This window comes from Mercurialis annua, linkage group LG2 (assembly GCF_937616625.2).
Source record: "Mercurialis annua linkage group LG2, ddMerAnnu1.2, whole genome shotgun sequence".
Lineage (NCBI taxonomy): Eukaryota > Viridiplantae > Streptophyta > Magnoliopsida > Malpighiales > Euphorbiaceae > Mercurialis > Mercurialis annua.
This window is the reverse complement of record NC_065571.1, coordinates 46,328,662-46,344,103: the sequence shown is the minus strand read 5'-3', so window position 1 is coordinate 46,344,103 and position 15,442 is coordinate 46,328,662. Positions and strand designations below refer to the sequence as shown.

At 29.6% G+C, this 15,442-nt stretch overlaps 3 protein-coding genes across 3 annotated transcripts; 1 reads left to right on the top strand and 2 right to left on the bottom strand.

The window, feature by feature from the left end:
* Positions 1–2,544, bottom strand: LOC130015123 (wall-associated receptor kinase 5-like). The gene is made up of 3 exons (XM_056104683.1): positions 2,535–2,544; positions 2,022–2,177; positions 1–1,233 (listed from the first exon to the last, which is right to left on the bottom strand). The coding sequence occupies exons 1-3, from the start codon at positions 2,542–2,544 to the stop codon at positions 20–22; spliced, it is 1,380 nt and encodes a 459-aa protein (XP_055960658.1). The 3' UTR covers positions 1–19.
* Positions 2,545–4,468: 1,924 nt separating this feature from the next.
* On the bottom strand, positions 4,469–10,944 carry LOC126670789 (wall-associated receptor kinase 2-like). Its single transcript, XM_050364616.2, has 3 exons — positions 10,439–10,944; positions 8,535–8,864; positions 4,469–4,509 (listed from the first exon to the last, which is right to left on the bottom strand). Exons 1-3 carry the CDS (start codon positions 10,524–10,526, stop codon positions 4,469–4,471), a joined length of 459 nt encoding a protein of 152 aa, XP_050220573.2. The 5' UTR covers positions 10,527–10,944.
* Positions 10,945–13,341: 2,397 nt separating this feature from the next.
* On the top strand, positions 13,342–15,044 carry LOC126668615 (uncharacterized). Its single transcript, XM_050361804.2, has 5 exons — positions 13,342–13,485; positions 13,524–13,898; positions 13,980–14,078; positions 14,160–14,252; positions 14,329–15,044. The coding sequence occupies exons 1-5, from the start codon at positions 13,342–13,344 to the stop codon at positions 14,932–14,934; spliced, it is 1,317 nt and encodes a 438-aa protein (XP_050217761.2). The 3' UTR covers positions 14,935–15,044.
* Positions 15,045–15,442: the final 398 nt, after the last annotated feature.

The following is a 15,442-nucleotide window of genomic DNA, read 5'->3' as shown; positions in this document are numbered from 1 at the left end:
CTTTGGTATCAAACCACAATCAACGCCCACTTCCGATTTCGAACATGGCTGAATTCACTACACTATCGTTCATAGCAATGCTATGAATGGTAGCATCCGTATTAAAATAATTAGGTGAATTTGGAAGCAAACGTTGTGTTTCTTGTTCACATAATAGATCATTCTTCTCCCATGGATGTTTCTCTATTGAGCACAAACCTCTTAACTCGATTGCCACGTCCTTCATTTTAGGCCTTTCATCTCCTTTTAAACTTACACACTTTTTTGCCAACATTGCCACTCTCTTTATGTCCTCATTATTCTTCTCATTTATTAATAGATAATCAACAACTTGAAGCAATCGATTTTCTTGAATTGAAGTAACAAAATACATTGCCAAATTCCTCTCTTCTTCTATCCTCGTAAAAGATATCGGCCTCTTTCTTGTCAATAGTTCTATAAGAACAACTCCGAAACTATAAACATCGCTCTTTTCGGTTAACTGGCTCGAATAAAAGTACTCCGGATCTAAATATCCAAAAGTTCCTTGCACTAGTGTTGTCAACTCACTTTTGTCTAAAGGAATTAACTTCGAAGCTCCAAAATCGGATACTTTTGCAGTGTAATTCTTGTCTAAGAGTATGTTTGCAGACTTAATATCGCGATGAATAATTGGGGTAGAAGCAGCCGAATGCATGTAAGAAAGTGCTTCCGCAACTTCAGTCGCTATTCTTAAACGTGTTTCCCAAGGAATTAAAATTCTTCCATCTGCACCATTATTACTATGAATATGATCAAATAGAGTTCCGTTTGTCACGAACTCATAAACGAGCAATGGGACTCGAGTCTCTAAGCAGCAACCCAACAGTTTGACTATATTTCTATGATTGATTTGAGATAAAATCATAACTTCATTAATGAACCCTTCAACTTGGGTGTCATCTCCTATTTTTGATTTCTTGACAGCAACTATTTGATTATCTGGTAGTGTACCTTTGTAGACTGTACCTTGTCCACCTTTACCTAAAATTAGACTGTCATGGAAGTTATCTGTTGCTTTTTTCAGATCATTTTCAGTATAAATTTTAGCTGCTTTGGTAGAGGTTTGGCCATGATCAGAATTTTTTTGCAGGAACAATTGACCACCATTTTCTTGAAAATGTTTTTCCTTCAGTTTAATAAGTCTCATTTTTCTAAAACCTAAGTAGAACCAAGACACTGCCATAAGAAGAACAAGGATGCCTATGCTTACCCCTACAAACACAAAATCATTCAAAACAAAAAGGAATTATTGTAGCTAAAATTAGTATTCATTTTTTTTTTTTGAAATTCTATTTCTGAAATTTGATGCACTTAGTGCAATTGAATTTAGCATTCAAATAAGAATTCATAGAAGCGATTTAAGCACATTATTTAAAATATCCTCATTTTTATATTGATCTAACTAATTATATTTATTTTTAGGGTTATTTGTATAAAATATCCTCATTTTTAACGTTTGTAGCGATTTAAGCACATTATTTAAAATTTCGCATCCCGCATCAATTCTTTTTAAATTATGCATTGTGTAATAGTCCATTGTAGTTTTCCGACTATTAGAAGTCAATGTGGCAAACGGGGTTTGACATCGAGTTGTTAAATTTAAAATTATGTGCTTAAATCTACAAACATAGAAGATCAAATTTTAATATGCAAATAACTCCAAATAGTGATGACAAAATGTCGCTGAGTTGGCATGCAATTTCTGTTCCGTTTTGCGACACATGCTTTAAACAGCCGTGAAAACGGCAATAGGCTAAAAAAAATGTCAACTTTTACAAGAATGGGATGTGAGATGCCATATTTTAGCGAATGTGCTTTCAATAACTGTAAATGATAAAAGTCGAGATTTTATATCAAAAAACATTTTTCTTATCTATAGTTAAAAATACGAAATAGCTATTCCATTCCGCACCTACTGCATGAACTAAACATAGTCTTAATGTATTGAAGTATTGGTTAAAAAAGGAAAGAAAGAGAGGATTAGATAGAGTTAGATTTACCGAGAATGATCTGTTTGCCTAGTTGTTGATCATTAGAGCAACCCTGTCCTCCTATTTTACCATCTCCTTGATGTCCCTTAGGGCAAGAACATGTGTAATTTCCAATTGTGTTCTTACAAGACTTCTTTTCCAAGCATTTATTAAGACTAGTTTTGCCTTACGTGCTACGCACGTGGCTCGTAACGTGACACGTCAATTTATGCATTAATTATATCCATTACCATTATACAAATTTATTTTATTTGCAATCAACATAAAATATATAAATATATATAATACTTCGATTTATTAATTTAAAATTAATTGGCATTGATAAAATTTATTTATAATTTATTATATTAATTAAATTTATTATAATTATATCAATGTAATTTATGTATAATTAAATTAAGAGTGTAATGGGAAATTCATAAAAACGTCACTAATTTAACAATTACTTTTTAATCCTTGTGTAAAATCAATCTTGTCTATCTTTGTCGGTGAAAAGAATATATATCTAATTTAATGTTTAACAGAAATTCATTTATTAGAAAATAATTTAATGCTAGCTAATTATAATATTTCTATTCGTATAATATACTGTGATATTTTACTATAATTAGGATTCTAATATGGATTGTACACTTTTTAAGGATAATTTTTTATATTCCTTTTTCAAACTAAAAATCAATTTTGTTAAGGAAATATTGCAATATATTAGAAGATAGTAATATCAATTATATAAATAGTATATTATTTTTATACTTAGATAAATAATAATAAAATAAGATTATTAGTCTAAAATTTAAATGAACTAATACTAATAAATTAAATTGTTTTTCAAAAGATAAAGAAACATACAACTAAATGTATTATATAATTTTTTTTAATGAATAATGTATTATATAATTATTTGACTTGATAAACTATATCTAGAGAAGGAGAAACTCACTCTTCCTCTAATGAAGTTTAAAGGCAAATGTCACAAAATATTGGTCACTGAGAAATAATTCTCTAATTAGTTTTCTAGTTTAGGTTACATTCTTGAATTCCTATCTCTAATGGCACTCTATTACTTATAATTAATCGTGAATCATGTTAGTAGTTTAGTTTGTATAAAACACTTAAATTAAATTATTAAAAACAACAATTTTGTTTTTCTCCTTAAGTTTACAAACTGTTTAAGTTGCAAAAAATTAATTTAGGAAAATTTTTAATTTTTCAAAAGCTTGTAGTAGTAGACATGGTATAAAATTCACGTCAATTTATGTATTAATTATATCCATTACCATTATACAAATTTATTTTATTTGCAATCAACATAAAATATATAAATATATATAATACTTCGATTTATTAATTTAAAATTAATTGACATTGATAAAATTTATTTATAATTTATTATATTAATTAAATTTATTATAATTATATCAATGTAATTTATGTATAATTAAATTAAGAGTGTAATGGGAAATTCATAAAAACGTCACTAATTTAACAATTACTTTTTAATCCTTGTGTAAAATCAATCTTGTCTATCTTTGTCGGTGAAAAGAATATATATCTAATTTAATGTTTAACAGAAATTCATTTATTAGAAAATAATTTAATGCTAGCTAATTATAATATTTCTATTCGTATAATATACTGTGATATTTTACTATAATTAGGATTCTAATATGGATCGGGATTCTAATATGGATTGTACACTTTTTAAGGATAATTTTTTATATTCCTTTTTCAAACTAAAAATCAATTTTGTTAAGGAAATATTGCAATATATTAGAAGATAGTAATATCAATTATATAAATAGTATATTATTTTTATACTTAGATAAATAATAATAAAATAAGATTATTAGTCTAAAATTTAAATGAACTAATACTAATAAATTAAATTGTTTTTCAAAAGATAAAGAAACATACAACTAAATGTATTATATAATTTTTTTTAATGAATAATGTATTATATAATTATTTGACTTGATAAACTATATCTAGAGAAGGAGAAACTCACTCTTCCTCTAATGAAGTTTAAAGGCAAATGTCACAAAATATTGGTCACTGAGAAATAATTCTCTAATTAGTTTTCTAGTTTAGGTTACATTCTTGAATTCCTATCTCTAATGGCACTCTATTACTTATAATTAATCGTGAATCATGTTAGTAGTTTAGTTTGTATAAAACACTTAAATTAAATTATTAAAAACAACAATTTTGTTTTTCTCCTTAAGTTTACAAACTGTTTAAGTTGCAAAAAATTAATTTAGGAAATTTTTTAATTTTTCAAAAGCTTGTAGTAGTAGACATGGTATAAAATTCTATAAAATAAGTGAGTATTTTAATTGTATTGCAAGTAGTTTAAATTAGCTAATATTTAGGTAAAGTAATTATTATTGAATAATAATTTAAATAATATTAAGGACATTAACGTAAATGTGCCTGTCCCCCCCCCCCCATCCGTGCTTTTATATATAGTATAGATGAGGGTCCAAACATTCATCAACATCTGAATCAAATAAAATACAATTACCTATATTAAAATTAATAAAAATAAAGCTTAATTATTTAAAAATATTTGATTTCTTTTGTTTATATTTTAATTTAGAAAAAAAAAATTGACATAACCTATTACTTCATTTTTCAGAAAAAAAAAACAAACTTTTCCGATTTTTGTTTTGATCAATGTATTTCTGTTGAAAAGGAAAAGTTTGTGCCATAATTGAAAAATAAAAATCTAAAATGTTTGTTTTTAAAAAAAATTAATAATTAACTACGACAGAAATATATTTATCGAAATTAATGTCGCTTTTTAAAGGTTGAAATATAAATAAATAAATAACAATTTATAGGGATTATGCCTAAACATTAAAAAAAGAGAATAACAAAATTATCAAAAAAATGGGCTCCAATTACACTAATTGTCATTTACTTCATTTATTTTACATTCATATCACAAAACACCAAAACTTTACATTCATGTCATCCCAATAAAAAGAAGACAGGTGGTCCTTCTTTCTCTTTCTCACGTGCTCTCCTTTTTTTTCTCATGTGTCCCTTCTTTTTTTATTCATGTGGTCCCCTTCCTCTCTTTCTCTCTCTTTCTTATCACGTGGTTCCCCCTTTTTTTTCGCTCTTTCTTATCACGTGGTCCGCTTTTCTCTCTCATGTGTTTCTCTTTCTCTCTCCCTCTCTTACCACGTGGTCCCCCTTTCTCATACACACACACACACCATATGCCTAAATAATTCATTTATATAACATAAATTTTGAAAATAATATTACTTTTAATTTTTAAAACTTAAATTTATATAATTTATTTAATTTTAAAAAATACATAAATAATACAATTTTTATAAATTATTTATCGATATATTATCAATACATATCGAATACGGGTCTGATATAATTTTCATGTCATATATAATTATATATCAGATATATATATATAGATTAATTATGTATCATATATGTATCAAATATGTATTAAAGGTGTATCCATTAATTATTACGAGATCTGAATTACATTAAAAATATCCGAGATAATTATTAACTATAAATTATATATTAAATATGTATCAGAGATGTATGAAACATGAATAAAAATATATGCAATATTACCTAAAAACAAGACGTACAAAAAACAAGGAAAAAAGGTTTTGACGATCGAATATGTATCATATATGTTGGGAGATGTATCAAATGTGTATCCTAGATGTATCAAGTATGTATCGTAGATGTATCAAATATGTATCACAGGTGTACCGCAGATGTATCGCAGGCGTATCAAATATGTATCGCAGATGTATCCATTTTTTAATTACGAGATTTGAATTATATTTAAAAAACAAAGTAAAATATTTCAGATTTTTAAATATAAATTAAATAAATAAAACTTCAAAATATAAAAATATTCGATCTGCTTCTTTATCAATTTTTAGACTCAATCCCACGTGGGTATACTAAAAATATATCTGAAATGTATCATACATGTATCCGCTCTAGAATATTTACGTTTAATTTCATACAACTGCTTTTAGCAATATTTTCAACTACCGAACTATTAAAAAGGCCACAAATATTTATTTTTATTAAGTTGTTTAACTGGTGATTAGAAATAAAAAAACGAATAATTAATTCGTAGAATGGTTGATTAGAGGGAAATGTAAATCTGGTCATTAATAGTAATTAATATGACTACTTAAAAATTAAAGAAAAAAGACTAAATTTTAAAATATAATTTGTTAAGTAGTGAGTGAGCATTTGTCATTTTTTCCTTCTCATTTTCTTCATAAAAGGACACCCCGTGGGAGAGACAAAAAGAGAGAGAACAAATGATAAAAGAGAAAGAGAGAAGGGGGACCACATAAGAAAGAAAAGAGGGATACATGAGAGAGAAAATGGGACACGTGCAGGCTATTGATAGGGATGGTAATGGGTTAATATAAAAAAAACATGTATTTATTCTTGGACATGTGTAAACTTGAAGAAGATGACAGTAAATGAAAACTAAATGGGTTTTGTGCTATTAATTGAAATAATAATAGTAACAAAGAAATAACTAAGATGACGTTTAATAAAACTGAAAATTAATTGTTGAATTTTAAGTGCTGTAAATAATAATTGCTGATTTATTTTAAGTGTTGAATTAAATAAGTCTGTTTGATAACTACAAGTCTACAATTACTAAATATTATAGAAATTATTATATTTTCATATTAAATATTTAAAGATTAACTATTTTAAAAATAAATTACTATATACAAATTATATATTATTTAAATTTTTAAAATATAAATAAAAATATTTTTAAAATATATTATGAATATTACATATATCATACATAGAAATCATAAATTTTAGTTGTATATGTTGATAATTAGTTTTTAAATATTATAATGATGCTCCCTTTTAATTTGAAAATTAATCCTTAAAATAAAATACTACTTTTTAAAAGTCAAAAAAGCCGTTTAAATTTGATAATCAATGTTGTGTGTTATAAACTGAAATTCAAATAATATTAAAGAGCGAATATATTAAATAAATGAAATATAGACTATAAAAAGAAAAATAAAGATAGAAAATAAAATATTTATAATAAAAAATATAATAATTTGTAATTTTAGTGTTGATATAAATATAATACACTCACTGTGATATTAAAAAAAATTAAAAAAAAAAGAATGTATGTGAGATAAAATATTTTTATTCGTGAGTGATAATTGAAAATAATAGGATATGAAATTTATTCAATGATAAAAACTAATATTTAATAACTAAATATTTTCAGTAAAAAAAATAAGTCAAAATTTTCGACTTATTATTTTGAGTGGTTTTTAACTTAACTGAATAAGTTAAATTGGACCTTTTTGTGTTATCAAAACAACTTAAAACAATTAAGTGTTTAATATATTAATTTAAGTAATAAGTTTAGTTATCAAACACCTCTAAAATGGCAACTGGTGAAAAGTAATTGTTATTTATGATTTTTTTTATTATTTAAAAAAAAAAGGATTAATTGTCGAATATCAGTAGAGAAAGACCTAGTCATATTAATTTTATTGAGTGCATATTTAAAGTGGTTGTGTAGAGTCAGAAAAGTATTTTAGATTTTTTTTAAATTAATTATTTGATTTTTTTAATTGTTTCTTTCAAACAATAATTTTTAAAAAGCAACTTTTTACTTCTTTTTTTCACCAACATTGTTCAAAACTAAAATAAAATCATGTATGTTTTTTTAGAAAAACAATTTTCTTAAATTCATCGTGAAACGCACCTTAAATTGATTTGATCTAATTATTTTATATTTGAATTTATCAATTGTTAAATTCGGGTCTTTCTTTCAACTAATCACACACATTAAAAAAAGGGATCTATGCCTCTATGGTATGCGATTCAATATTGTATTAAAAGGATAAAATTAAACTTTTTTATGAATAAAAAAATAAATTAAACTTATTCAATAACATTTAAATGAATATAATCCCTTATAAATTGGTAGATAATTTAGATTGCCTAAGCACACATACATGTATATAATTGATAATAGTTTCTTTCAATTTATTTTAATGTCAGCTCCTTCAAACTATTTCTGTATTTTAATGATGTTTTAAACTCTATAGTTGAATCTTTCAAAAAAAAACTCTATAGTTGAAAATGTCAGCGTATTTTCATACATTTCAACTGATCATTTATGATAATAACCATTTTACATAATTAAAAAACTGTTTGAACAATTCCAACTAAACCCAATATTTTCAACGGAATTATCCCTTATGTAATACTATAGATTACCAATAGTTTTGAGTTTTTTTATTACTTTTTGATTCATCAAAAAATAATAATAATAGCATAATAGCTTAATTGAAAATAACAAGTTTGGCCGCCAATTTGGCTATTATTATAATAAAAAAATACAATTTGGCTATTATTACAAAAATTAAAAAATCGGATTAAGTTATATTAAGTCGTAAGGATTTAAATTTTTTTCATTATTAGGTCAAAAAAAAAAATATTCAAATTTGATTTGCGTACCTTTGCAGCCATATGGTAGATAGGGATTCCCTTGATAACCGACAGAACAGTTGCATCGATAGCCAAAATCGTAATCAAGATCATAGCACTCACTGTTGTGTTTACAAGCGTACATTTCTTTGTTTCTTCGACCTTCTTCGCAAGTTGTATTTCCAATACCCCACTCAAGAATCACCGGAAATTCTTTTCCCTTTTTCAAACTCAAAAAATCAGTAGAAGAGAAGCTGTATTTTCCCTGTTCAACCATAAATGCGTAGCTACATGGACTGAAGGTTGATACATTTGTGTAATTTTGATAGCTATTGGTTGCAATAACAATCGCTGTATTACCTGTTCAGATATTTCCCCACAACCAACTTTAATATCAATATAAATGACACGAATTTAGGCTATGTGCTCATATGAGAGTATTGCATACTTCTAAATTTGCGTATGTTTTTTTAGTTGGTAAACAATTGACTTTTTAAAAATTATATAAATGACAAGAATTTAGGCTGTGTTCAGAATTTATATGCTTGTGCTGATAATCTCACATTGTTAGGAGAACAAATATATATGAATTTATAAGTGTGAAGGTTCAACCACCTAAATACTCTTATAAGCATGTGGGTTGTCACATTATTACCAATTTTATAATTAATTACTCCCACCAATATTTCTAATATGGTATCAGAGCGAGTCTGGCCCGGATTCTTAATTTGCTGGTTGTCCGTCTGGATGTCCAGTCCCAGCGGCCCGGTCCGGTGCTACTGCTGCGTATTAAATTAAAAATTTCAGTGGGTCTGGCCCGAATTCTTAATTTTCCGGTTGTCCGTCTGGATGTTCATTCCCAGCAGTCCGGTCCGGTGCTGCCGCTGCTTGTTAAATCAAAAAGTTTTAATTTTAGGGAGAGTGTCAATTTCAAATGACAAGCGAATGTCTATGCAAAGTAACTTAGCTCAGAAGTTACTTTCATCCAAGTCAGCAAGTCACACATCAGTGGAGGTATGTTAGCTCGTGTGTAATTCCAGCTCATCATAACACAAGAGGAGCATGTGGATTGATGACAGGTGTGCCAGCTAAGATTGCTTCTGTTAGTTGATGGTGTTAGCAGCTGTTAGTAGTGTTAGTTAGGAAGAGGTAGTTATTTTAACAGAATAGTATATTCTGTTATAGTCAGTTGGCTTTCTGTGAAATACTTGTAATATAAAAGTATAAGCAGTTAGTCTTTGTAATATCTTTAAAAATATTAATAAAGATCAATTTTCTCTTGTCATCAAACGAGTCAATCTATGATTCTAGACACACTTACACCTTGACAAGGAATTTATATATCTTAAATGAGTTCAATAATCAATTAATGTTCTACCTATTGATCAATTCAGCTTTACCAGTTCTATTTCCAAGTGATGGCAATATTATAATATGGTATAAACTTAACCTATCAACATACCTTGTATTTTTAAATTTTATTTATATGATCTCTCTTTAAAACCTGTTACTCAATAGGTTTATATATTATTTGTTTTATATTTAATGTGTTTTTTTATGAATGAAAGTTGAGACTGTGTCACTCAATCCCCGCCAAGTGATTAATATTTCCACGTAAAAAATGACAAAAAAATTCTACTTTTTATCAATAGACATTAATCTTTTAGAAGAAATTTGTTTTTCAGTCCTTCCTCCAAATTTGATGATGTGCTTATTTTGCCTGCATATTAGGCCGATATTTAAATTTAGTTTCACGCCTTCTACTGTAAATTTTAACGCCTTACACTTTTTTCCGTCCAGTAAAAGATCAAAATTTAAAATAAATTAATTATAGAAACTAGATAAAGATATTATTATTTTTATAAGGCCTTATGAATTAGAGCTAGACCTATGATATATGCAAAATAAATTGAAATATGAATTTGTAATATTACCTTTAGATATGGCGGTTTCGCAGCAACCTTTACCAATGCAAGAACTATTGGTAACAATAACATCATTCACATCAGAACACCGAGACATACAACCGGTCAAGTTATAAAATTCCAATCCGCTGACAACAGCAATCGTATCACATCCGACAGCAACCACTTTATTTCTGGTGCTTGAAATTGTGAAAGGATAGAAATCGAGTATAATCGAATTGGCAATCGGACACCATTGATGATAAAACGTCGAGCTCTCCAGTTTGGATTGAAATGGAAAGAAGAGTTGAATTGATATAATCTAAGAATGGTTTGTTGGAAGGGGAGTTACAGGTTACTTTGAAACTTTCATCAAGGTAACACCCTTCTCCAACACCAAATGGATATGGAATGCTGACTTCACCACAATGGTTAGGGCAACCGGGCTTTGTTTGAGCTAGGGATGCATCTGATAAAACAGATATCAGCACTAAAAGTACCAAAACTCTGTAATACACCATAATTTGCCCTCCAGTTTTCATTTTGGTTTTTGATTGAATTGGTAACTAATGTGAATATATATATATATATATATATATATATATATATATAGACAATAGTGTGATGTAAATGGAATCAATTAAATTGTGTAAGCGGATGGCCTTGAAAAGGACCCGAATGCTTTTAATAAACTTAAAAGTCAATGGGATTAATTGTTTATATTCTCTGAAATTTAGAAGTAAAAAGAAAAATTTCGAATAGGACTTCTGTAAATGATACATTCTGTATGTGTGTACTTTGCGAAAGAGATTTCAGCTTTGTATTTTAATACTTATTACTTATTAGAAATAAGGGCTTAATTACTTAAAAAACCCTCACCTTTAATCTTTATTTCGTTTATACCCTGACCTAGGAAAACTGTCACATATACCCTTTAATCAATGGCGAAACATAATAACAACGTCAAGGGTATATGTGACAGTTTTCCTAGGTCAGGGTATAAACGAAATAAAGATTAAAGGTGAGGGTTTTTTAAGTAATTAAGCCTAGAAATAATATGAACTCCCCAGTTTCATACGGACCCCCATAACTTTTCCACTATTCAGGAAAATATTGTTGGTTGAGGTTGGTTTTTCTCGGAAGTCTGCTTTATAATTAGTAAGCAAGAAGATTTGAATTCTAGAATCCCCTGTAGTCTTACTGTCTTATTTTTGTAACAGAGAATGGATATGTATATGTGTTTTGCCTATGTTATATTAATATATATATATATATATATATATATATATATATATATATATATATATATATATATATATGTGTGTGGTTTGAAACTCTTTATAAAATGATTAAGGAGTATATTAAAAATGAGTCGCTGGTGAGCTCTCACGTGTATGCAAGTGATGGATGACTACTATAAAAAAAAAAATTAAAGTTTATTACGAGTTTTGTAGCTACCACTCTTATTTCCTATCTCCAATTGCTAGCTGTGAAATCGGGTCATGACAGCTTTGTTTTAGAATATCTCAAGAATTCTAAAAATCTAGTCCAACTGATAAGAAGCATCAGGTAGATGCCATCCATTTTCTCCTAATTCAGCCACTTTAGCTTTCGTTTTCACATAAGCGTCAGCAAATCAGCATCGGGCAATGAGTTATAGTTCAAATAGTATAAGAGCTGAGTATCAAACGGTTAGATCGTAAATTCGATTTCTTCCACAAACGCTCCCCCTCTCCAAATTATCAAAAAAAAAATCAACATCGGGCAATGGCTATCAAACTGAAATGTCATTCATCCAAGATCACACTAAAATAGGGTTTTTTCCCAAATAATTCCTGCTTAAAAAAGAATTTCCCATTTAGTGCCTCCCGCTTGAATCCGCAAGTCATACTTGCGGATTCAAGCAAAAACCTCCTTAATTACCATTAAGGAGGTCATTAACTGATTCCCTGTGGGAATCAGTTTGACCCCTGACGAGTCAAGGGTCAAACTGATTCCCACAGGGAATCAGTTATGATTCCCGCATGGGAATCAGACCTGTCTGATTCCCATGCGGGAATCAGACATGTCTGATTCCCACATGGGAATCAGACTAAATGTATCCGCAAGTATGACTTGTGGATACATTTAGCTATATAAGCACCCCGGGTGTGCATTTTCAGCACACCCGGATGCCACACCCACCTTTTTTTTTTTTTTAAAACCTTTTTAATTTTTTGATTTAAATTTACAATTCTATAATTTACAAATATCGGAGCTAGGAATTAACAACGTATCGGAGCTAGGCGTTAACGACGGACAGCGTATCGGAGCTAAGCGTTAATAACGGATAGTGTATTATTGCTTGTGGACTACAAGAGGTTAGTAAATATTTTATTTTAATTTAAATATAAATTGTTAATTAGATGTTAATAATTAATTTCAATTGATATTTTTAGAGTATTTATTATAACTGTGAATATTAAAATTAAAAATTAGTCAAATAATAAACAAAATTTTAGTATGTTAGTTTAATGTTTAAAAAAATTAGAAAATCCTATTTGTGAATTTATTGATTTATTATATAGTATTTATAATGTAAAATGGTAAGTAAGTATTATCATTATTAAATAAAATACTAGAATCAAGTATAATTTTAAAAAATGGCATGATTTAAAGAAATAGTATAATGGATAATAATAAAAATTAATTACATTTTAGTAAAATGTTAGGGATTAGTAATTTTTAGAAGAATTTTTCTATTTTATTTAACTTTTAAAAATATTAAAAAATTATAATAGTTAAAAGTGAACTCATTTTTATATTGTTAGTTAAATATTAGAAATAATTGTTATAATTATTTAGTGCTAGTAAAATGTGATTAAAAGATGCTTTGTATTTGAAATTGTTATCTTAATTTATGGACAAATATTAGAGGGCTGCCTATCACCGCAATGATTGAAGCTATTTTCCGTAAGCTTGTCGAAAAATACATTTCCCGTTGGAAATTTTATAAGTCATTGATCGACAAGAACATTGAGTACACGCCAATCTGCATCCAAATATTGCGAAAAGCAGGAGACAAGTCTCGTACTCATGTTGTCCAGCCGTATGACATGACCACAATGATTTGCAGGAGAGAACCCATGTTACGGGGGAGGCCAGTTCGAGTGCCGCTCGCAGGATTAGGTTTGGTGCACGAAGTTCTCAGCTTGCTACCATGGAGGATCGCAGGGACGTCACACTTCCCCCTCCTGAGCCAGCCGACCAACCATACCAGCTGCCTCCGCTCCCTCCCTGTCAGGTCGATTTAAGCTCTATTAGAGGACGGCGTCGACAGCCACGCAGAATGCCTCCACAGCCCCGTCCAGAGCATGTGTACCCTATCCCAGAGCCATTATTTTTTCACAAAGAGGTGGCGGGTACCTCAGACATACCGCAGCCGGACTACTGGGAAAGACAACATTACGGGTCAACCTCCGGGGCGACACCCCAAGCATCATATCCACAGGTTTGAGACAATTTAATATACTATTTCACTTGATTAACTCGTATTTTATGCTCTTACGCTTAGTGCTACCCGATGTTATAGTTTCAGGTCCCGCCTGCATCGATGCCGTATGTTGACTCATTTTTTGGAGATACGACCTTTACGACCACTCAGGATCGACCAGGGCCATCTGAGTCACAGGTTTGAGTTACTTTTATTATTATTGTAGTTAATTTATAATTTACATTTTTAGTTTACAATTTAATAAGTTACGTTGTTCAGGTCCCCCCGGCGCCGATGCCGTATAGTGACTCATCTTTTAGACATACGACATTTGCCAACACTCGAGATCCTTTTGCGCCATCTGATTCACAGGTTCGACCTATTTTATTATATTTGTAATTTATAATCTTCTATTTTAGTTTATAAATCTAATCAATTCATTATTCAGGTTCGCCAGCCGCCGATTCCGTCTTTCCATTCATATCTGGGAGAGATGGGATATACTCCACTAGGTACGCCGGCTCAGCCAGAGTCAGATCAGTCATGGCCTGCACCGCCGACGCATTCAGATGTCCCATGGCGTACGTCGACAGAGTCGGATTTCATTGAACAGTTGTTCTACTATCCCGCCGCACCTACTGCAGGACAGGCGTCATCGTCACATCAGGTACCACCTTCTGGGTCGCCTCAGGCTCAAGATCCTTCGCAGATGTATTTCTCGACTACGGAGCCGTGGTGCTCTGGTGCAGATCTGTCTGCTGATCCGTTTTCCGGTGATCGGTTTCAGCATTTTACGCCTCCTAGTTTTACCCTGTATCCGGACATCACCTCGCAGGATCTGCGAGACACTACTCCAGCTCCGGTTATTGAACAGCCACACCAGCCTACAGACGAAGACAGTGACGATTCAGAAGACAACGACGATTCTGATACCAGTGACGAGGGTGACAGTGGCGACTATAACCCTGTGACTGATACCTCACGTCACCGACGCACTCAGCAGGGTTATGACATGAGAACCCGCATGCGGAAACCGGCTCGATATCGTGACTAGTTTTAGTACTTGTAAACAATTTTAAAATAATATTGTTATTTTAAATTATTACAAATGTTATAATTTGTATTTAATTTTTAATGTTTAATATTTTTATCAATTTTAAATTAGTAGGTATTTGTTAAAATAGAATAATATATAAATTAATTTTTTTTAATTGATATATTGGGATTAATGATTGGGCACTAAATGCCCAATCATTAATTCCAATCACCAATCATTGGGAGACAAAATTGTCTCCCAATGATTGGTGTCAGCCCTTAATCACTCGATTAAGGGTTAATCACCCTTAATCGGGTGATTAAGGGTTTCTTGCTTGAATCCGCAAGTCAGACTTGCGGATTCATGGGTCAATCCGCAAGTATGACTTGCGGATTCAAGCAAGAGACACCATTTGGGAATATTGTTTTTATAGGGCAATTATTTGGGAAAAAACCCCACTAAAATAATACCCCTTTATTTGATTGACTTTCATTTGTAAATTAATTAATTTAATAACTTATTTCAC